This window comes from Phasianus colchicus, chromosome Z (assembly GCF_987193195.1).
Source record: "Phasianus colchicus chromosome Z, bPhaCol1.hap1.1, whole genome shotgun sequence".
Classification (NCBI taxonomy): Eukaryota; Metazoa; Chordata; class Aves; order Galliformes; family Phasianidae; genus Phasianus; species Phasianus colchicus.
In genome coordinates this window covers 4,878,633-4,901,396 of record NC_143476.1, presented here as the reverse complement: position 1 = coordinate 4,901,396, position 22,764 = coordinate 4,878,633, and the positions used below count along the sequence as shown (strand labels likewise).

At 51.3% G+C, this 22,764-nt stretch overlaps 2 protein-coding genes across 2 annotated transcripts; both read right to left on the bottom strand.

The window, feature by feature from the left end:
- Positions 1–6,592: 6,592 nt before the first annotated feature.
- On the bottom strand, positions 6,593–10,931 carry LOC116241256 (maestro heat-like repeat-containing protein family member 2B). The gene is made up of 11 exons (XM_090130979.1): positions 10,883–10,931; positions 10,604–10,759; positions 10,257–10,382; positions 9,871–9,950; positions 9,354–9,489; positions 9,146–9,238; positions 8,667–8,762; positions 8,370–8,493; positions 8,060–8,169; positions 7,438–7,590; positions 6,593–7,182 (listed from the first exon to the last, which is right to left on the bottom strand). The coding sequence occupies exons 2-11, from the start codon at positions 10,757–10,759 to the stop codon at positions 6,865–6,867; spliced, it is 1,392 nt and encodes a 463-aa protein (XP_089987105.1). The 5' UTR covers positions 10,883–10,931; the 3' UTR covers positions 6,593–6,864.
- A 407-nt stretch (positions 10,932–11,338) lies between these two features.
- LOC116241562 (maestro heat-like repeat-containing protein family member 2B) lies at positions 11,339–16,684 on the bottom strand. The gene is made up of 17 exons (XM_090130968.1): positions 16,568–16,684; positions 16,241–16,406; positions 15,989–16,087; positions 15,685–15,836; positions 15,198–15,341; positions 14,710–14,802; positions 14,356–14,425; positions 14,125–14,238; positions 13,966–14,039; positions 13,516–13,635; positions 13,265–13,372; positions 12,922–13,081; positions 12,754–12,794; positions 12,436–12,577; positions 11,993–12,045; positions 11,623–11,680; positions 11,339–11,343 (listed from the first exon to the last, which is right to left on the bottom strand). The coding sequence occupies exons 1-17, from the start codon at positions 16,682–16,684 to the stop codon at positions 11,339–11,341; spliced, it is 1,716 nt and encodes a 571-aa protein (XP_089987094.1).
- Positions 16,685–22,764: the final 6,080 nt, after the last annotated feature.

Sequence of the window (22,764 nt, the reverse complement as noted above, 5' to 3'; positions counted from 1 at the left end):
CCCAGAAGCATTTTGAGAAATGACCTTTCAGTCATGCCTTTAAGCAGGAATCTTCAGACTGTCCGACTTGATCCACCAGCCCTCACAACATGGGTATATGAAAGTTGGGGCCAGGACTTTATTCCAGACTACAGGATATTTTAGTACTGCTCATCAAAGCCCCTGGTTACTCTTACCAGTGTAGTGCACTCCATGTTCTTAGAGAACATACTTCTAAACAACTCAGCTGGCCTTTCAGCATGTTCTGCTTCTCACCTGAGTTAACCATTAAAGAAGGCTGAACAAAGGACATTATTTTCCTACTGATGGCAAACAAATCCAAAGAGAATGATACGGTAGAATTGAGAAAGCAGCATGAAATAGAAAGAAGGAGAGCTCTGACACTGATGACTCAAAACCAGCAAATACTCCAAATTTCAAAGCCAGCGTAATTTGAAAACTGTGATGAAATCATAGGAGTATGTTTAGCAAAAAACACTGTGATTACCTCTTTCTTGACAGTCTGCTGCTTCATGGGTACTTGATTGATATTATGTGCATTCATAGCAGTACATAGTTTGAGCAAATGAGTTTCAAAGTAAAAAACCAAATGTTTTCATAATTCAGTATTCTAGGATGAACATCGTGCAGATGTGACCTAGAAAATCAGTTCTCTAGAAACATAGTCCATTTCTTTTGTTACATTTTGGCTTATTGAAGGATACAGGTAAGATTGCATGTTACAGTTGTCACTGGAGCACATATTTTACATAGAATGTCTATTTAAGTTTAAAAAATATTTTACTTTTTTTTTTTTTTTTTTCAATATTGAAAAGATATTATGCTGATTTGTGGATTCTGGGCTATCATTTATTCACACTTTTATGTACCTCTGATTGCAATTCCTGCATATATCAATTCTCTCTTTAGCAGCTTCATCTGCAGGAAGAAAAATGGCAGCACAACAGTTGTCCGATCTGCAGATTTTGCTCCTTGCAAACTCTGAAAAACATTTCAATACAGTTTTCCTTGAGCGACATCTAATATTGCTAAAAGCTGTGTTTTGTTCCCATTTCTAGAGATTTATTTACAGTATGAGGGAACCATCAGCTGCACTTCCTATCTCTTGTAATTTTTGCTCCTTAATTGAAGTTGCTGTTACATGGCTTCTCCTGGAAGCTGTTGGCACTGTCTGTGGTCTCTACCAGCATCATGATTTGGAAGGTACGACATTTCTGGCTCAATGGAAAGAAAGTACATGTAGTAGATGTAGAAAGTCATGCTTCCATATTCTGACAGCACTTGGTTACAGGACGGCAGCCCTTTGGCACTGTGCAGCTGGGTGTGATTTAGAAAGAAGTTTGCCGAGGCATCTCCAGACAGTGTGGGAAATTCAGTTCACAAAGGGCTTAGAAATGAAGGATGTATATTCCTGTGCCCTTTTTCTGCTGCTGTGCTTTTTCTTGGCAGTGTGAAAGTAGGAAACAGTAACGGAAGGAACAGAAACCTGCAGATGATGTTCTTGCAAACAAAGTACGCTCATGTTACTCTTGAGATTTTCTCCTTGCAGATCGCTGAGTAGAATTCAGGTGCTTATGCATGAATGGCTACAACTGTTTTAGATGCCTTGGGACACCTGAAACATTCAGAAGCCTGCAAACATGCCATGGATCCTACAGAAGATGTGTATCCTTGTGGAGAGAAAGTTACAGGCCAAGAGAAAAGCTGGGGAGGCTTAATTGGTGTTAGATGTCCTGTGCTTATTTGAAAGATTCCTGTCTACACTGCGTCTCAGGTGAGTGTCCTGTGTCTGAAAGGAGAGGGCAAAGAGTAGAGAAGGGAGGTTCACATGGATGTATTGGTAGAAATGTTCTGTAGATTGTAGGTCAGTTGGCTCTTATCTTCACCATCACTGTTAGTAAGAAAACTATTTTGCATTGTATAGCACTGTATGAGTGTGCCTTTCAGTGCATGGATTGTTCTTACCGTGTTTGCTCTGAGAACTTGCCCCTTGCTCTACAGCACTGGTGACGTGAAAGAGGGGAAGGTTGAGCTCATCACAGCACCAGTGCTTTTTGTGAGAGCACTTATATAGTGTATGTTAGCCTCCAGAACTGCTGGATGTTCTTTCCCCAGGTCACGAGGTACTGCTTAAAATGGAGATTGCTTATGTTACCTGAAAGCAAGTAAACTGTGTTACAAATACTGATGAAATGATTTAATCTTCTCCATTCATACAAATACAATTAAACCACTTTTCTCCACTCTTCCCTCTAATCCTCACATTGACACAGAGTCAGTGGGACAGTTGTTATTCTGGGATTTGCTATCTGATAGAACAAAAAAATAAAGGACTTATTCATTACAGAATGGTTTCTGGTCAGTGAAGCTCTGACTACCTGTTCTCTTTAGCTGTACTGTATTCTCATGTCAGGAATGAGAAAATACAAAGTTGTCCATTTCATCTCTCTTTTGGGAACAAAAAAAGTTGAACAGTTTTTGTTTGGACACGTGCTAATTTTTCTTCCTGCCCTAGGACAGAATGGTTTGGAAATGGCTTTAACAGAGTGCTTTGGAAACTGTTCCCAGCTAATGAAAGCTATTAAGTAGCCAGATCTAGCTGAAGGAGGATGGCTTTGGTAACCTGTGTAGAGCAACATGCTGGTTTTGCTTTGCAGTATAATTAGCCTCTGGATGAGGCACCCTGCTTTTATTTTAAAAGTAAAATATATGTGTGGTTTATGAAAACCAAGCATCTGCCACAGAGACACTAAAATATGTACCCTAAAATATCTTCTGCTAATACACTGCTAAGTACATTAAACAAATTAACAACGATCCAAACGGACATTTTAACACTGAAATTATGGTTACCTGTCACTTAACTCATGTATCTTCCTGTTAATTATACTCCTGATATACAGACCTTACTTGCTTTAAAAATATATCTTCCATGTTTCTGAATCATCTTTTCGTCTACTGACCACAAGACTTGCTTCACTCCCAGAATGAGCAGATCTCATACATTTTTCCTCTTAATTGTATAGGATTGATTCCTCTTTATCATTGCTCAGTGATGTCTACCCTAGAAAAACAGAAGACCAGTTTGTCACCTGTCAGATGCTGGCAGAATAAGAGACACTGATTGATGGAACGATGACTTCAATCTCCCCACATATGCCGAAACTGCCTTAAATATTCTTTTGGCCGTGGTATTTACAGGAAAAAATGCTGGAATGTGGCAATAAAGGAAATGAATATGAAGGGCAGACTGACTTTTCTGCTGGTGGTTTTCGCTACACAAAAACTTAACTCCCAGGCGGTGACACCTTGTACTAATGAGAAGCACCGTTATCCAGGGTCTTTCTTAACAGCACATGAAGCTTACTTGAAGTTTCAGCTTTCTCTCCCCTACTAATTGAAACTAGAAAACACAACTAATGCATTTGATAATTAAATTGCCAAGTTACTTCATGGGAAACCGCTCACACCACTTCAGCTTGTGTTCAAATCAGCAACCGGCTGGAGAAACGTGGTGTCTTTTCATCATTCTGTTGTCAAAGGGCAAGCTTGGAAAACAAACTGAAACATGCATGCTGGCTTTCTGTCACTGAATAGGCGGTAGCAAAAAGTGAATGCTGACACGGACTTAAAGATTGGAGATCTTGAAAGCGAGGGAGGCAAGTTTTCCTAAGATTTCATTACAACTCTCTGATAAGGTAAGGCAAGGCTGCACTTACAGGCACTGAAATTGTTGAGAACAGAAATAATTTCTGTTGAGAGTCAGAGTTGTAGTTCATGGGAGGAACTACTCTTAAAATCTCCTCGTCTGAATGCAGTTTGATAGCTGGATAAGCTAATGGTGTGAATTAAGTTTCTGTCTGTACATTCCCTTTTATTTATTTGTTGATTTGTTTAGTTTGCTTTTCAGGGAGGAGGAGGCAGTAGGACAAGACCAGCTGTTTTAACATCAGGCTGTGAAAAACAGCCACCAAATAATGCAATAAATTATTCCTCTTGTCCAGTGAGCAGCACTATGGAACCACCTTCAGTGAGAAAATAGAGATTCGTAAATACAGAACATTTCACCAGGATTGTATTAAGAAATCTTTGAAAATAATTTGTTTCAACTTCATTTAGAATAAAAAATGTGTGCATTTTTTATGCTGCATGTTGATGGTAAACTTGAGACACACACAAAATGAACATACTTCTACATGTATAATAAGCCATGGTGCAAATGAGAATTCTTTTTTAAAAGAAATAGGTTGTTTTTCACTGAGGGCATTCTGAGTCTTCATGCTGGAAAACTATGGCTCTCATTTCAGTACGATTTTAATTGCAAAGTCTCTTTCAGCAGAAAAACAATGAACTGCTGGACAGGTAGATGAAGGTACGTGATTAATGGAGTTGTTACCTGGAAAGGGAAATATTCGGCCACATTAGAAGTCTAGCCTGTTTCTGTTTGCATATTTGGCAGCCTTAAAAAAAAGACATTAACCAGTAATGCTGTGTCAGTGGGGTTATGTCATATTGTGTGGGGACACCAGTGGTTCTTCCCTATATAATATTCTAAGGTTAAAAAGGAGAGGGAGAGAAAAAAAAATGAAAATAAAAAGAAATCAAAATCAAAACCAAGTTGTTCATTTTTGCTGTTGTTTCTTTTAGTGGATAAATTAAAACATAGTTTTATGATGCTTTAAGACATGCGACCTTTGTCTGTGAATAAAATGTATCAGAGAATCATAGAATCACAGAATAGCCTGGGTTGAAAGGAACAATGATCACACAGTTTCAACGCCCCTGCTGTGTGCAGGGCACCAAGCACTCAACCAGGCTGCCCAGAGCCACATCCAGCCTGGCCTCGAATACCTCCAGGGATGGGCATCCACAGCCTCCTTACTCTTCTCCAGTGTGAGAAATGCTATTGCTGGGCTACCTTTGAGTTTGTTCTGTGTCCTCACGATGTTCTAGTGAGGCCAAACATCTGCCAACCTGTCTGATTAAGCGTGGCTGACAGCTGCTTTTGCTTCTGGAAGTCTGTAAACCCACTGAATCTAACTAGGAGCACAGCGTAGTTGTGAGAGATGTGTGAACTTGCAGCCTAATTCCACCCTTAGCTGTGCAGCCCATCTGCCACTGCTGAGAGTGGCTTCTATTACTGTTGGTTCACATTTCATGCTGTTGTTGCCAAAATAATGCAAATTATTGTGTGAATATTTCCAGATTTGCTGCCAAGATAAGCAGAGCTAGCAGATAAATACCTCTTTGGCATCTGAGTTGCCAAGAGACATTGCTGAGCTTTGAACGAGCGTCAGCCACTCAGTGAGGAACCACCCACAGCTCCAACATGGACCAGATTCTCTCAGTGGTACTCATGTCTGACTGCACAACTGAGGAGCCTCCAAATTTAAGGCGTCTGCAGCAACTACATTTGAGTGTCTAAATGTAAGTGTCTGAATCTAGAGCTGAGCTACACAGCTTCTGGTCTGAAAGACTGTTAAAATTAAAGCCTGCCACCAAGCACTGTCTGCCAACATATTATGACACATTTTGTCATAGATGCTAGGGATGTGAGGAATTTAAGGGGGAAAAAGAGACGTGTAGATGTGTCCTAGTTTCATGAGAGACACATGCACTTAGACTGCTGAGGTAAACTTTTACAGTTCATAACTCAACTAGTTTTTCAATTCTGAAGGCCATTCAGACTTTCAGACGCTTCAGTAAGGGTGATGGAGCACTGGAGCAGGTTGCCCAGAGAGGCTGTGGGGTCTCCTTCTCTGGAGACATTACTCAAAACCTGCCTGGATGCGTTCCTGAGTGACCTAATCTAGGAGTTCTGCTAAGGCAGGGGATTGCACTCGATGAGCTTCCCAGGTTCCTTCAGCTATAAATAGGAAGACTGCTAAAAAAGTACCCTTTTCACATCTCAGCCAGGATTCTCGCATTTATTTATTCTTAATAAATGATACAATTTTCTCTTTCTTCTCTTCTCTTCTCTTCTCTTCTCTTCTCTTCTCTTCTCTTCTCTTCTCTTCTCTTCTCTTCTCTTCTCTTCTCTTCTCTTCTCTTCTCTTCTCTTCTCTTCTCTTCTCTTCTCTTCTCTTCTCTTCTCTTCTCTTCTTCTCTTCTCTTCTCTTCTCCTTTCCCCTCCTTCCCTTTCTCCTTCCATTTTCCGTTCCCTTTTTCTTCTACTCCTCTCATTTAAAATTTCTCTTTTTCATTCCCTTTTTCCTTCCCTCTCTGTTTCCTCCTCATTCCCTCTCCTTTCCCTTTTCCCTCCTCTCCCTTCTCCTCCCCTTCTCTTCTTTCATCTCCTTTCATTTCCTTTCCTCTCTTCTCCTCTCTTCTCTCTTCTCCTCTCTTCTCCTCTCTTCTCCTCTCTTCTCCTCTCTTCTCTTCTCTTCTCCTCTCTTCTCCTCTCTTCTCCTCTCTTCTCTTCTCTTCGCTTCGCTCCTCCTTTCCCCTCCTTCCCTTTTTCCTTCCCTTTTTCCTTCCCTTTTTCCTCTCCTCTCCTCTCCTCTCCTCTCCTCTCCTCTCCTCTCCTCTCCTCTCCTCTCCTCTCCTCTCCTCTCCTCTCCTCTCCTCTCCTCTCCTCTCCTCTCCTCTCCTCTCCTCTCCTCTCCTCTCCTCTCCTCTCCTCTCCTCTCATTTTAAATTTCTCTTTTTCATTCCCTTTTTCTTCCCTCCCCTTTCCTCTCATTCCTCCTCATTCCCTCTCCTTTCCCTTTTCCCTCCTCTCCTCTCCCTTCTACTCCCCTTCTCTCCTTCTTCTCTTTTTTTCTTTTTTCTCTTCTCTCCTTTCGTTTTCTCTTTTTCCTTTCGTTTCCTTTTCTTTTTCTTCCTTTTTCTTCTACTGGCTCCACCGTTGAAGGCAGAACTCTCTTATTCTCTTCCACGTCTCACTAGAAAATGGAGAGTCTCAAGTTGTGACTGAGTAATTTCCACCTCACACAGACTTTGAGAGGAAAAAAGAGAAGCTGCCTCCTCCCTGGATCCCTCTGGCAGAGGCAAGCTACAACAACAGCAAAGGCAGGAGTGCCAGTACCTGTCTGTGGGTCCAGGCGGCCGGGAGAAGTTGTTCATCACGGCCTCAGTGTGACAGCGGGTGAGGATGACCACCGCCTGGCACAGGAAGGGCACGAACGTGCTCTGCTGCGTAGATGACGCGCAGCTGCGCAGGATGTAGAGGATGGGTGGCACCTGGAAGAAGAAGGGGAGAAGGAAGGACTTGCTGCATGCTGGACTCTGCAGGGCCTGACCATGGACATTCAGCGCGTGAGCAGTGCCTGCTCCCTTGACATGCTGCAACGCCTAAGCCTAAATTTCAAACCAGCCCCCCTGTCCAAGCCCTGGCTCTGCGCTCAGGCTGTGCTGCTTTAGTACCAGAGGCAGACGGCACAGGGCATGGTGCAACAGCCAGAAACAAACCAAGACACGTGGAAGAAAGTCTCTTACGTTCCAACAGATGTCCTTCCCGTGCATCTGCAGAAAGGTGGTCACCCACTTCCCAGCAGCACGCACGCGCACTCCTGTGGCTTTCCGGATGGTCTCCTTGGTGGCCATCATGAAGTCGACGGTGCGTTCGACGGGGAAGTTTCTGCACACGATCTGCAGAGAGATGAGAAGCAGGAGAGATCCCATCACTGCTCTGCGCAGCTCTTCAGAGCACAAAGCAGGCTGGAGGGCATTCTTAGCTCAGTGGCTTGCCGGCCATTCACAACGCTCCTGCTGTCCGTACCCTGCTATTTACACGGAAGGCGGCTGAGCCTTCGCTCAGCTTCTGCACCCATGGTGTCTGCTGACATGCAAAGCCTACCTCCCAGCAGCCACAGTCACACATGCACGCAAGTGCACACACACACACACACACACACACGCACACGCACATCATGGAGTCAGCCCCTTGCACTGCGTGCCTGAAGGCCAGCCATAGCTCAGAGCCTCCTGCTGCTTGCTGAGAACAGCGGTCTCAGGGTGACAGCTCATTTTGGAAACGGTGTGAAAGGCTGGGAGCAGCACAGAGTCGTGCAGAAGCCTCCGCACAGAGATCCCACCACCCCTTTCTGGGTCCACTTACCATGGCCATTTTGGACGTGGTCTGGAGCTGAGAGACAGTGCTGCAGGCATGCAGTCCCTCAGACAGGCTCCCGATGTCTCTTGTCTCTGTGACTCTGTTGGCTGCTTTGGCTGGAAAGAGCCCAGGGAGAAAAGGGAAGTCATGCTTCTGGAAATGGAACCGCTCTCCACGGGGCAGAGACAGAGGACAGGGTGGGGACGAGAAGAGAGCTGTGCACGGTGCCTCTCCCTCCTGTAAACAGGGCCCAGCCCGTGGGGTCTGGCAGTGCAACGGAGGAGGGCAGAGGGCTGGTGCAACCTGCTCTGCTCACCTTGGATTCGGAGAAGGGAGCTCAGACAGGAGACAGCCAACTGGCGGGATGCGGGCATGGGGTCGCACGTCAGAGGCGCCAGCAATCCCACCAGGGAGCCAAAGTGCTCGCAGGCATCTGCTCTCTGCAGGGGTGAGAGGCAGGAAGAAAGCTGTAGGCAGCCCCGGCTCTCCCTGGCTTCTCCGCCTGTGCCTTCCTCACGCCGTGGCACAGCATGCACAGCTGGGCGGAGCTCGCCTTCCAGCTCAGGGGCTCTGGGGAGGGAGCAGGGGGCATGCGGTGGGGCTCTTTACTCACTCGAAGCTCTTCGCAAACAGCCAGAAGCTGGGAGCAGGTCTGCAGGGCCCTCTTGCGCTCCCACACGTTCTGCGACACCAGGGATTTCTGCAGGACCTGGGGTAGAGCATCTGTCTCAATGAGGAGTCTTTGCTTTCCCTCCTGCCGCCCCTCTCCCTGTCCCTCCTTCCCCAGCACTTTCCCCCAAGGCTGCCCTGTGGCTCCACGTGGCCTCCAGCCTCACTGAGCACCGGCACTGCTGCCCCCGCTCTCTGCAGTCATCCTGCCTGCCAACCCGGGAGCTTTTCCTCGGCTGTGGCCTGCCAGGGGCTGGCTCCTGCCTTTCCCCTGCAGGGCCCATCGCTCTGCCCATTTCTGAGCTCGCAGTGAGCTGGCACGTCAGCAGGAGATTGCTCCCCTCTGATCACCCTCTCAGTCCCCAGATCTGCCCCCACTGCCGACAGGCACCATGCTTTCTCCCTTGCCCCACACATACTCACATGCACTATGTTCTGAAAGAAGCCGCCGCTGGGCTCTGTCTGGAGCAGAACCGCCATGAGCCGGCCCAGAGCTTTCAGGGACGTTTGCTGAAGCTGAAAGCAGAAGAGGGCAGTGAGGTTTAGCATCACGGCTGCTGCCAGAGCATAGGCTGTGTGTGCTGAGGTCGGGTTTGACCGAGAGGTGGCCGGGAAAGTTACGGCAGGTTACCTGCAGGTACTGCGCTGCGTGCTGTGACTTCCTGATCTTCAGCATCATCTCTGCTGAAGGGTGCGTCACGATGTTCTTGCAGCACAGGACCAACATCTCCCGCATGTCCTTGCTTTCAAAACAGGGCTTCAGCTTGCTGACCGGAGGAAGAAAGAAAGAGAAATCGGAAAGGGCCTTTAGCAGTGCTCTCCAGCCTGGTTCAGGCAGCATCTGACTTTCTCCTAATCGACAGCTACCAAGCCAGTACCCCCAGCTCCTGCTGCTGAGCACTGTCTTCAGTTCCAGCAGCGCCCACCTCCTCCCCGGCAGCACTGAACCAGCTCCCTCTCTGAAGGGAAGGAGACCCCAACTCTTCCTTTCTCTTCCCTGCCAGGGGACAGGATCACCAGGGTCTTTCTCCCTGCCCAGAACCTCAGCTCCGCTGGGCACAACAGCCCAGTCTTCACTCCTATAGATGCGGCTCCTCGCCCCCTACCCCCTGCAGGCCTTCAGGAGCTACCCAAAACGGGGACCTTACCTCAACTGCTCCAGGGCCAGGACCACCTTGAGGGGCACTGGGGAGACAGGGATGCCCGAATAATATTTCTTCAGCAGGTCCTGCAAATCCCAGAGAGACACTGTCAAGGTGGGCAGGGGGCACACGAGAGCTGTTCTACCCAGCCCTGAGACAGACACAACTGCCACACACCAGCCCCATCACTCCCATGTTTCCCATGGAAGCACTGCAGGATGCAGCAGCTCGACAGCTGGTGCACCTAGCCCACTGCCCAGCTGCTGCATCCAGCACCCAAAGTCCCCACCAGCTGGAGACGTGTGGCTGAAGGAGACCTGTGTGCCCCCAGGGAAGTGGGCCGCGTGGCACAGCCCAGAACTCTGCAGGCAGCCCTGCCTCTAGGCACTCACCATCAGGATCTCCAGAAGCTTTCCCTTCAAGGAGGGGTTAAAGGATGCAGAATCACCCACGACTGCTTGGAAGGCAGAGCTGAAGTCGGTGATGCTCTGCACCAGTGCGAGGTTGTTCTGCAGGTCCTGAGACCCAAGAGAGAAGAACATTCTGTGAACTGCGGGATGGGACAAGGGCTGCAAGGGGGACACGTGGGGGCAACGCTAAGGGAAGGGCTTGGGTCTTCATCTGGGCACAAACCATTCCCCGGGGGACCTTTGGAAAGGGAAGGCCCCTCTCAGCATCCCCCCATGTGGAGGGGCTGCAGCTGGGCGCTCAGACACCCTGGCACGCTTTGAGCTCTCACCCGGCAGCTGCAGCTGTAGAGCATCAGGATGTTGCCCACGATGTCTCCCTCCAGGTGGGCGAGCAGCTGTTCCTTGGAGGCACGCAGTGCCAAGCTGCCGTGGGCGAGCACGAGAGCGCTGCGTGTGGCCTGAGCTCTCGTGCTGTCCAGCTCCATCTGTGTGGGAAGAAATGCCTTGAGACACTCGCTCAACGGCCCCCAGTGCCCCGCGATGCACCTGGGCTCCAGGGCAGAAAATAAGGCAGAAGAATGCCAAGATGGAAACCCGTAAAGCTTTACCTTCTTGCGCCTGGAAATCCTCGCGTTGCGGCCTTTGCACAGCCTGGACGCAAACCTGGTGAGCGTGGCCAGGACTGCTTGGAAGTTACTCTCAGCCGCGTGGCTCAGAAGAGAGACCATTCCCTGCACAAAAGAACAAGTGGCAGTTGGCACAGGCCTGAATCTACAGATCCTCTCCTGAGGAAAAGGGCAGCAGGGAGGAGATGGAAAGGCGCGGAGCAGGGCCAGGAGAAGCCCTCTGCCCCAGGGACGGAGCGGGGATGCTCGCAGGAGCTGGAGGAGAGCAGGGCTCACCTGGGCCTCACATGGGTCCTCCGCGTTTGCTTCCTCCAGGTGCTGCAGCAGCTTCTCCTGGACGTGGAGGACTCCCTTACAGGCTCCCAGCACTGTGCCCAGAGCCTTGTACAGGAAAGACTGCAGGGGAAAGGAAGGAAGAAGGTGAGATGTGGCAGCAGCTTAACCTGTTGGGGAAGGGCCAAGTGGGAAGGACCCACGCTCCCCGGGAGTCGCTGAGAGCAGCTGCAGGGACAAGCTTTATCCATCCCTGGGCAGATTGCAGGGAAAGGCCCTCTGGGGGCACAGACTGGGGAAGCAGCACCAGCATCCCGCGTGGGCAGAGCACCAGCCGCAGCCCCAGCCCCAGTTGGACACCTGCAGCTGCACCGCTGGGTGGAGCCGGGGGGAACTCACCTTTTCTGCAGAGCTGCTGGCAGAGCTGCTCAGCCACCGGCTCAGCTCACAGCTCAGGGCCTCGATCCAGGCCTCATCCTGTATGGTGTCCATTGACGCCCCGAGGAACTGTTGGAGAACAGGAGAAGACGATGTTCCCTTGCCCTTTGCCTCTTCCCTCACTCCCAATTGCTGCAGCCCTCTGGGGAGAGGTGTCTGGAAGAACAGTTCCTCTCCCAGCTCCCCCAGCATTCCCTCCATTAAAGCCGCCTGCCCCCCTTCTCCTAAGACCCCCCTTGGGCTTGGGACAGAGCGGAAGAGGCAGCGCCTCAAAGGCTCCCCAGCAGCACTGGAGAGGCTGTTCCTGTCCCGTGGTGGCTCATATGGGAGCGGGGCTACTTGGGGCAGGCAAGCACTTCTCTGCACCCAGCAGTGCTGTACCTTCAGCAGACGGTGCTCCCACCCTGCAGCGTCCAGGAAGCTCTCATCTTTCCCTGCACAGCAACAGGAAGAAAAAGACCCTTACTTGGGATCAAGGCACAGAAGAAGAGCTGCTGCAAACCTGGCTTGGCCTGGGCACTTGACACTGCCAAGCTGGGACCCGCACCCCCTCCACCATGTCCTGTCCCTCCCCACAAACACTGTCCCCGCAGGAACACAGAACTAACTGAGGGGACGTGAAGGGCCCATCCGTGTCCTGGAAGGGGCAGATCCCCGCGGGGAAAGATCCCCGGGCCTCAGCGCTGTCTCCCTGGAATGGGAACAGCAGCAGAGCAAGCACTGGGCTGCAGGCAATGCTTCGCCTCTGCCACCCTGCAGAGAGAGCTGCATTTTCACTCCCGCCCTTCCCTGCCTCCGCCTCTCCCTCCCCACCAGCACTTTACCTTGGAGACACTGCAGCAGCAGGGGGATCTCAGCGGCCCACATGGCCCCCACAGCTCTGTGGAACCTGCTGTGGAGGTTTTGCATCAGCTGTAAGGCAGCGGCCTGGAGTTCACTGCCTGCAACAGGGCTCCCTGCCACCACCTGAGCGAGAGCAAGGAGAAGCAGGGTCACTTCTGCAGCAAGAGCAGCGGCTTCCCCCCAGGATGGAAGCAGCGTGGCTCTGCCCTGGCGGGCAAGGAGCAGCCGACAGCTCTGCCCGTGGCCGTGCTGCTTCCTCCCGGGGGCTGGTGGCACTGGGCTCTGGAGCATCTACTCACCAGCAGGCGCGCCAGCAGTGTCTGGGGAGTCAGTCGTGGGCCTGTGAGGAGAAAAAAGTGCTGAGTCAGACTCCAAGACGCTCCGTGCCCAGCCACGCGCAGCTCCGCTGTCCCTTCTGGGTGGTAGCACAGGTCAGCAGAGCTCACTGGCAGAGTTTCTGCTCCTACCTTGAAACATGGAGCTGAGGAAATGGGGATCCAGCTCCTCTACTCGCCGTCCTGTCAGATCCTCTCTCTCGGCCAGGGCTCGGACACAGTGCGAGACCGGGATCAGCATGCCGGTGTGCTGGGCTGGCACCACGAACAGCAGCAGCCGTGGCCACAGGAGCTGTCGGGAACGAGGCAGTTGAGCGTGTCAGCATTCCTGCCTCCGCTCAGAGACGAAGAGGACTCTGTGAATTTCCCTGAGTCTTGCGTGCTTCAGAGCACGCTGGAGGAGAGACCTGGGGTGGTGGGATGAGGAACAGGTGGTGCGAAGGCAAGGAGCAGCAGCAGGGCAGATGTGACTTACTTTGGACATCCCTGTCGCAGAGACGTCCAGAGACCCCAGGATGTCCATGCACAGCTCCTGCAGAGCTCCTTCCTCCTGGGCTTCCCGGGCAGAAAGGTCTCCAGCTGCCTGCACAACAACGGTGTTGAAACCCGGTTACCTCAGTTCTCAGGAGCCTCTCAGGAGGCTCAGGTGCGGCCCCAGCGGTGCTTCTGTGCCACCCTCTGAGCAGCACAGGTCTTCCCAGAGAAGATGCTGCCCACTGTCCTTACCCTTCTTCCAGCGGTGCGGCTGAACTCAGTGAAGATGTGCCCCACCACATCCCAGGCTGAGCAGCTCCGGGTGTTCGAACTGAGCAGGTCCTTGATGAAATGCAGAACTGCCGTCCTCACCTGCCAGGGGTCAATTGTGGGTGTGATTTTCAGGTCAGAAGGCAAAGGGAAGCCACCTGCTCATCGGGGCAGCCCTTTGGGCACGAGCAGAGACAACAGGAGCAGAGGAGAAGCCTTGGCTCCTGAGGTGAGGTCCAGGCCTTAGCACCAGGCTGTGCACTTTCCAAGCACAGCACAGGGACCTGCCCGCTCCACTCTGCCTGCTCTCCCACAGGAGCCATCGCGACCGTGTGGTCAATGCCCCAGCACCTCTCTAGTCACCCCAGCCCTGCCCGTGTTGGCAGCAGCATCACCACCCTGACAGAGCTTTCCTTTCCCAAAGCAGCTCACCCGGATCCTGAGGTCGCTGCACAGACACTGCACAGCCTCAACCACCTGGGGCAGCTTCTCCATCATCACGGGCTCTGCAAGAGATGCACAGAAGCATGAGCGGAGCCACAACCCCGATGGCAGAGGGGATCCCTGGAAGTCCCAGCCTGTGGTACTGACCATCAGAGCGAGCCAGAGCACCGAGCAGACCCAGTGCTGCCACGCGTCCAGCCTCCCAGTCCTCGCCCAGCTGTGACTGCAGAAACAGAACCATTTCTTCTGGGCAGATCCGGGCTGCAGGGAGGAAATCCCACGCTATGTTAGCGAGAAACTCACGCCCATTCCTGAGGTTTGTGAGAGAGGCCCTTTTGGCAAGGGCACTGCAAGCATTGCCAAAGCTCCTCTCCTTACCCTGCAGCAGGATGCAGTGGGTCAGCTCTGCACGATCAGCCTCGCTGTGCTGCTTGGTGTTGTCATAGAGCTGTGGGAACAAAGTCCATATGAGAAAATCACATCAGCACTGAGGACGGAAAAGACGCTGTGCTGCTGCTCTCGTCTCCCTGGGCACTCTCAGGAAGAGGACAGGCAGACAAAACCCAGCCTGCCTCACAGCATCCCTGGGGGGACAGGCACGGCTCTGGAACAGCCGTGAGCATGCAGGAGCCAAGGCTCAGCTGCATTAGTTAGGGGCTCAGACCTTTGCACTCCTCCTGAGACTTAAGCAAGAGGGAAACGGCTGTGGGCACAGGGATAGGCTCCCCTTACCTGGTAGAACACGGCACTCGTGATGTCCAGAAACCTGTCCTTCTGGATGACAGACTTAATGCCCTCTAAGGCCTCCAGGAAGACAGTGAGACTCTGCAAGAGACCAGGAGAGGAGGAAAGGGATGAAGCCACATCTAGCCACTTGGGAGAGGAAACACTGCTTCCCAATAGTTTCTCTGCAGGGAGAAGCTCCTGCACAGGCATTCTTGTTTATCCCCCACCTCCCAGCAACCCCGAGAGTCTCTCTGCTCTCAAACAAGCTGTGTTTGGGCATCATTTGCAGGCATTTCCCACCCAGCAGCCCTCTTCTCCTCCAGTCAGATGCAACTGGATGTGGTCCCCCCAGTTGCTAGCACAGAGCTCCTCAGGCTCTCAGGCACCCATTCCTCCTTTCTCCAAGGGCTCCCCACCTCCTCCCTGCACCCCCTGACCCCTTGTGGCACTTGCACTGGCCCCACGTCCACCCTGAGCCCTGCACAGCGTCTCACCTTGGCCACCCTGCAGGTGTCTTGGATCTCCTGACACGGGTGCACGAGCCAGAGGAGCTGCTCCCAGACGTGCTCTTGGTGCAGCTCCTCTTGCAGGAGAACATCCAGCATGGCAGCCACGGCCCCGAGGACGGCCTGTTTGTCCTGGAGAGGGATGGCAGAGGCCCGGCATCAAAGACCAAAGGTCTGCCCTTCCTACAGAGAAGGCTTTCTCTTTCGCTTCCCCTTCCCCACACCCCCACGCCCAGCAGGAGATGGGCTCGCTCTGGAGGGCAGGCAGGTTTTCCCCAGACCCTCATCCCCAGCTCTTCCTGCCACAGTGCTGTGACATGCAGCTGCTCCCTGCCACAGAGCCACTTCGGGGCCCTTTGCAGAGCCAGCCCACTCCCTCCCATCACTGCTCAGCTGCCAGCCCACTGGGCACAGACAGAGCTGCCACATGGGTGCCCCCGCTGCCACCCTTGGCTGGGAGCGCAGCAAGGCTCACCTCCTCCTCCTGGCAGTCCTGCCAGTTCCTCAGCACAGAGAAGAGCAGCTCCTGAAGGTTCTCGTAGATCTGCTCTTTCTCCATGGCAGGCCAGGGGCATTGGGATCCAGAGGACAAGTGAATCTTCACTCCTTCCAGCCACTGTTTCACAACTGAAAAAACAAAATTAAAGAAACACATATGAATAGTAATTGTTATTTTCTGTGTTTAAAGAGAGTGAGAGAAAAGGCAGCCTGTGAGAGCCTGCAGCAGGGCGAGGTGCAAGGGCTGTCCCGAGGCCCCCTGCTCTGGAGCCAGCACTCACCAGCACAAGCGAGGCGCAGGGTCCGGCCGCTCCTCACCTGGCCCACCACACTGCGCAGGCCAGCCAGCATCAGCCACGTGAAGGGGATGCACTGTGGAGCTGCAGAGGAGAAGGAGAGGTCCACAGTCAGAGCCCTGGCAGCAACAGAGGCGGGGGGGAAGCCCGGCATCCCCCAGGATGCAGATCACGCGCAGAGAGGAAAGACCCCTTTCCCCAGTTGTCATAGGTGTAGGGTGGCTGAGAGCACTCTACCATAGATGCCGAACAGTTTGCTGAGGGTGATGAGCACAAAATCCTTGGGTCTCTCCCTGATGGCCTTCAGCTGGCCCTGGAGCTCAGCCATCACCAAGCTGAAATGCATCCGGGCCAGAGCCACCAGGACGTTGCTGGCAGCCATCCTCACGTTGTCCCTGACACCCTGAAAAGGAGTCACTGGTGACACACCGTCCAGGAGACTGCCTGAGACCCTGGGAAGGGCTGAGCCACCGCCGTCCACCAGCACAACACCAGCACGGGCAGCGGCTCCCTTTGCCTTTGGCTGTAACCCCTCACCTGGGCTGCCGTCAGGTCCCGGGACACCTCTGCCAGCAGCCGGTTCACCACTCCGCACGGCGGGCGGCTGTCGTCTTCCCACAGGGCGCCCTCCAGCTCGCGGTACACCTGTGCTCGATCACCCTGGGGACAGGGACCAGTCATGCTTTGCTTTGCCCTTGCTCTCGGGGAGCCGCCCACTGCCACCCATCACCGTGCCGGTGTGGTGCCGCGGCCCGGCACCCACAGGACCACGGCACTGCGCCACGGCAAGGATTCACGGCCGGACGTCCCCAGCTCACCTCCCGGTCTTGCAGGCGCTGTTGCAGCACAGTCACAGCGGAGACAGGGACAGGGCTCGGCACCCTGCTTCTCTCCCTGCGACGCGTACGTCTGGGCACGCAGCCCACACAGGCAAAGAGACCTGGAAGCAAAGAGCGGAGCAGCTGCCGCCGGTGTCGCTCGGAGCCAGGGCCGAGCATCCGGCCGGCTCTGGGAGGAACGCTCCTCCAGCCCCACGGTTGGCGGGGACGGGGGAGGGAGCTTTCCCCTTGCTGGGGTGCCGGGGAAACCACGGCGGGCAGCTGCGCTCAGCAGAGCGAGGACGGTGCTGCCGGCGCGGCCTGAACTGACTCTGGAGGCACACGTGCGCTCGGGCGGCGTCACGGCGTGCGGAGAGGTGGAGGGACTCACCTCGAAGGGCTCTCAGCCGCTCCATGACAGCAGGAAATCTCCAGGTAGACGCAACGCTCTCTCTGGTTCCGCTTCCTGCGGGTCCCACAAGCGGACTGAGCCACCGCTCCCACCGCTGCCACGAGGGCGCACGAGGTACCACTGTGACATCACAGCGCAGTGTCACCTCACAGGGAATGGCTGGGGACCAGGCAGCACGCAGGGCAGCCCTGCAGGCCCCCAAACGCAGCATGTTCTGTGATGCACTCGGCTCTGGGGTTCCGGTTCCATGCGGAATTCCAAGCAGGGAATGACCTCAGCTGAGGGAGAGCCTCTGCTCTCCCTTGTGAGAAAGGAGGAAAGATGATACATGGAAAGTATTACACACACTAATCTCTATTGTAGAGAATGCTGGCATACAAAATAATCTCCTTTATTAAAAAGCGTACAGTTAAGAGTCCAGCCCACATGAAGATAGAAGCTTCACTTCTTTTGGTGTCTATCTGGAGCTCTGCTGCTACATTTCTAATAACATTAGAAACATGACAAACCTAGCTAGCAACACTAACCTTAGAGTCTAAACCATGAAAAAGAAAAGGGAAGGCAGCAATTTCACATTTCTACTGCTGTCACCGTCCAAGGAGGTGACTAGGCTGCATTATTTTCAACAGCTGAAGTCATCAGGGCCCAAACTGTTTAACTGTAACTCTGAAAGTCACAATTAATACAGTACAAATACAAGTATTCTGCTATGCAGTGTGTCCTGACTCAGACTGAAATTAAAACATGACTGTACTGTACTGGAACAGCTGCCCAGGGAGGTTGTGGATGCCCCGTCCCTGGAGGTGTTCAAGGCCAGATTGGATGGGGCCCTGGGCAGCCTGGTCTAGCATTAGGTGGAATGGTGGTGGCCCTGCATGTGGCAGGGGGGTTGGAGATTCATGACCCTTGAGGTCCCTTCCAACCCTGGCAATTCTGTGATTCTGTGATTCCTTGATAAAATTCCTTACTACCTTCAGTTTTATAGCCAAAGCAGTGTTTGAGCTGGTAATGTATTCTTGAACAGCACTGTTGCCTTTAACATTTGTATGTTTAGATATGAAAAGAGAACTTGGTCATTATTTCACGATGAGAGAACCTTGATTTCACACAACAGAATTACAATACTGTAAAATGCCACTGTAAGAATGTGGCTTTTCTTCTTTCTTTTTTTTTTTTTTATTTTTTTTTTATTGCAATGGTGAGTGTATGATTGATTCAAGATAAACATTTTTTTGTAAGTCAATCTCTATACCTGTTTTGAAAAATATGTGTTTTTATTTCTCATTATTTATTGTCAGGCGTGAAGAATCACGAGGTCATTCATGATACAAGATCAGTAAATATCTCATGTCAAGGTTAGAGAACATTCTCTCTGTACATTTTAACAGAGGAGCTGCATCTGTACGTAACTGTAGCTACACACGATGAGCTTTTCTTGAAGGTAGGCAGGAAATTTGGTCTGCGCTGGAACAAAAATCCAGTCCTGTTCTGACTGCTATACTTTTCACTGAGATAAAAAAATGGCATCATTCTGCAGGATGAACTAGATATACGGAATTTGGCACTGCCCTTAAATTTTGTGTAGTGAACTGAGGGACATCAGAGCTTTACAGATTTCTACATATTCTCATGGAGAAATCTAGAGAGATCACAGGACGTAACACTGAGCTTCCAAATGAATAACAAAACACTGATGTTTTTCAGAAGACCAGAAGCTGTAGAGGACCGAGTAGCCTGGCTAGAAAAAGAGTGCACTGAATAATTGGCTGGATTAAATGAACTGCAGTGTATTTGCAGTGTTTATTCTGGAGTACTGCAGGACTTGACTAATTTTTGGCATACTATGAGGAGATACTACAGCATTTACATTCTGATTAAATCATAGAATCACAGAATGGCCTGGGTTGAAAAAAACCGCAATGATCATCTAGTTTCAACCCCCTGCTCTGTGCAGGGCAGCCAACCACTAGACCAGGCTGCCCAGAGCCAAATCCAGCCTGGCCTTGAATGCATACAGGAGTGGGGCATCCACAACTTACTTGGGTTTTCACTTTCTGGTAATATTCCAGAGATGTCATGCAGCCAGGAGGAGAGGACCAAAGTTCCACCTGATGAGGACCTGCTGAAAACTGAGAGATTCTTCAGTCTGTGTTTGTCTAGTTTGAACTATTGGCAAACTGTCATGTGGATCCTCAGGGTCCAGATGAATGAGAGATCGCCAAAGTGAAAGACAATTTGCTGACAGTCCATGGAAACAGGAATCATCCTGGCCTCTGGCACTCAAAGACAAAGAGAACAGGAAAACCAGATGTGTTTCCCTGCCCATGGCAAACACCAGCCTTTCCATCCTTACAGTCCTTCCTGCCATCAGCAGAGGTATTTTGCTTTCTTGTGCCACTTCATCCCTTTAGCATCTGGCATTCTAACAAAAAAGTACTTACAAGGAATTTTAATATTTTCATATTAAATGTCAGAAGTAGAACCATTATGTTTACCAAATATTTTAAACGTTCAACCCAGTGAGAAGTGAATTGATGTTGTATTTAGCATTCAGATAAGAACTTGTAAAGGAAGTAAAAAGTGCTGCTTTCATAAACTATAGTCTCATTGTCAAGCCTTGCACTGTCTCAGCAGATTATTACAGAATGTTCATTCAAGCAGGAATTAAGAGATGCGTCTGAATTGATAACAACAACGAGTAATTAAGAAAGCTTGACTGCAGTCTGCTTGAGGATTCCAGTCTGAAGTGTGTTCCACCTGATGACCACTGGGAATGTCTTTCTCTCACCATTAGAACCATTGCACCTCTGACTAAACACATAGCCAATCACCACTGAAAACCTAGGTGCAATTTCTGCAGTGCACAGACCAACTACGTGTTGATTAACATTCAGAGAGATTGTGCAGGTGTCCTTTTAGGAACTGGCCTACAGTATGCTAAGAGGGATGGATGTGGGGACATTAGGATAACGTGCCCTCTGCCTTTTAAGACAGCCCCAGCAGAGCAGGTCAGCAGGCTGAAGAGCTGCGTGGGTCACCAGGGCTCAGAGACTTCACTCGGCCATCTGAAAGTTGAGGGACTTCAGCCCAAGCTGCCCTTTTCCATGCAGGCAAGGAGGCCAAGAGAAGGTGGATCGGCACGGTTCTGGTGCAGACAGGGGCTGCAGTGTGAGCAGGCCTACACAGACAAGGCTGTGCCCACACAGAGTGACAGCAGCTTTCGCTGTGAGCAGATTCCCAGGGGGCCTGAGCCATGGCAGTTCTTGATGGCAGCATGTTCCAATCAGCCCTGGAAGTCTTCTCTGGACGTCTGTCGCATTCTGGAATCCACACTGAGGACGCAGTCGCTGTGTCAGAGCAGCTGGCAGAGTCACGGGGAACCGTGACGTAGTTGGCCCAGGGAGCAACAACAAGGCCTGCACTGCTCAGCCAGCCCAGGCCAAAGGGGAGCACGAGAGAGAGCAGAGGAGAGAGGGGGGGAAAGAGGGCCAGGAAGGAAAGGCCTGTGCCTGAATGGACGTGTAGCAGCAGCTGCTGACAGCAAACTCGGTGATGGCAGGGGCACAGCAGAGCAGTGCAATGCTGGCAGCTTCCTGTGTCTTTCACACAGGCACTGCAGACATGGCCAGCACTGGGAGATCAGCAGAACTGCTGCACACCTCTGCCAGCCCAGGCCAGAGGAGTGCAGAACAGTGAGCTGCTGCTGAGGGGAGAGAGGATGGCCTGAGAGCTGACCTGAGAGGCAGGGCTGGCTGTGTGACAGCAGCCTCTGTGTCCTCCTCCTGTGTCTGTGAGGGCCAGAGGGCCAGAAGAGAACATGCCCAGACAACGAAGCCCTGCTGTCCTCTGCTGCTCAGCTGGAGAGATGTTCCGCCTTCCTGAAGGACGCTGATCCAAAGGGAAGGAATCAAAGGAAGTCCAGGCTGGCTGTCCTTGTGGGCATCAGCTGCTGGCAGCTGCCTCTGTGCTGCCATGGGCAGGGCACAGCACACACAGTGTTTGCAGTTCCCTGTGTGACACTGGCCCTGGTGACCTGACAGCCATAGGGAGACAAGAGAAAGAGCTGCCTCCCTCTGCCAGATGAGGCAAAGGTGAGAATCCCAGAATCACAGCATGGCCCGGGTTGGAAAGGAGCTCAAGGTTCATGAATCTCCAACCCTTGGCTCTCCAAGGGTGCACAGGGGGCTTTGTTCTCCCTGTGGTGCAGCTTCAGTGCCAACTCACAGCTGAGCTGGTTGGCACACTGTGACAGCCTGCCGCTCTGAAGCTCTTGGGGCAGTGCTCAGTTCTTTCTGAAGTACTCTGGAAAATGCTGCTTCTCCTTCACCAAGTCTGTTTCCAGACAGACGGCTTTTTCTCCTCTGTACACACAAACAGTATCTTGTAACTCCCTGGCACAGTGCTCAGAAGTGATACTTCTGGAAGCACGTCAGAGAAAAGTGGCCTTGTCCCAGTGGACTTTCAGAGCAGATGAGAACAAGTCTTGGTTGACGGCTTTCTTCTGCTTCTGGAACTGCACAGGCAGGTTGTGTGTTGTCATACTTTATGCCAGAGTGCCAAACTGAGGCAGTTTCTGCAACTTCTTTTTTTCATACTTGTCACTCTTTGCTGAGACCTTAACTTAGTCATTTTTAATGCGCTCTCATCTAAACTACTGTGTCCTCCAGTGTCAGTGTTGTATGAATCAGGACTGTGGGATTTCATCAGTGAAAGGATTCTGCTCTAATGACTGTCATTCTAAAGCTGATATTGTTTCTACCGCATCAGGCTTGCATGAAGCATCTTTGATCAACAGAGAAATCAGAAAAATTGCTTTTCCTATTGCAGTTTCCTTTTAACTAGTCATGAAAGCTGTCAGTTTATTTTTGGCACCAGAAATCCTGGGATGCAACCAGGTTAGATAAGAAGTGACACTGAGTCAACAGTAAAGGAACATAGATGAGATAGCATCACACAGCTCTGGAAAAGATGTTCCAGCTCTGTGTCTACCTACACCTTCAGGAGATGAAAAGTACTGGCTTACTGAGGTGTCCTGGGTTGCAGGCTCTGTTAATCTCCATTTCTGGAAGAGCTGCTTGCAATAAATACCTTGTAAGGTGAATGAGCTTGATAGAAGTAGGGTGTGAAAGAGATGGATTTGCTGTTTCCCTGAAGGTGCAGGAGTATTGCTGTGCCTACAGTCAGTGAACAAGGCAGAAATCACTGTGTTCCTCAGAATGAAAAGGAATAAAAATCTTTTTGGGAGTGACAGCATGCCTGAATGAAGCACAAATCTAAACATTTAAAATAAGGGTTAGTGTCAAAGGGACTTGCAGTATTTCTCGTGAAGAAATATTTGATGCTTCTTCATGAAAGTCATCCTAACAAAAGTGTACTGATGTCTTTGCTGAGGATTTCCTTGGTTCCAGCCTGAAGGTGTGCGCAGGCATGAGCAGGCAGTGCTGAGCTGCAGGTGAGTGCCTGTGTCCCACAGCAGGAAACCCGTGGATGTCTTCAGGGGTTTGAAATGGGCAGAGCTGTAAAACCTGTAG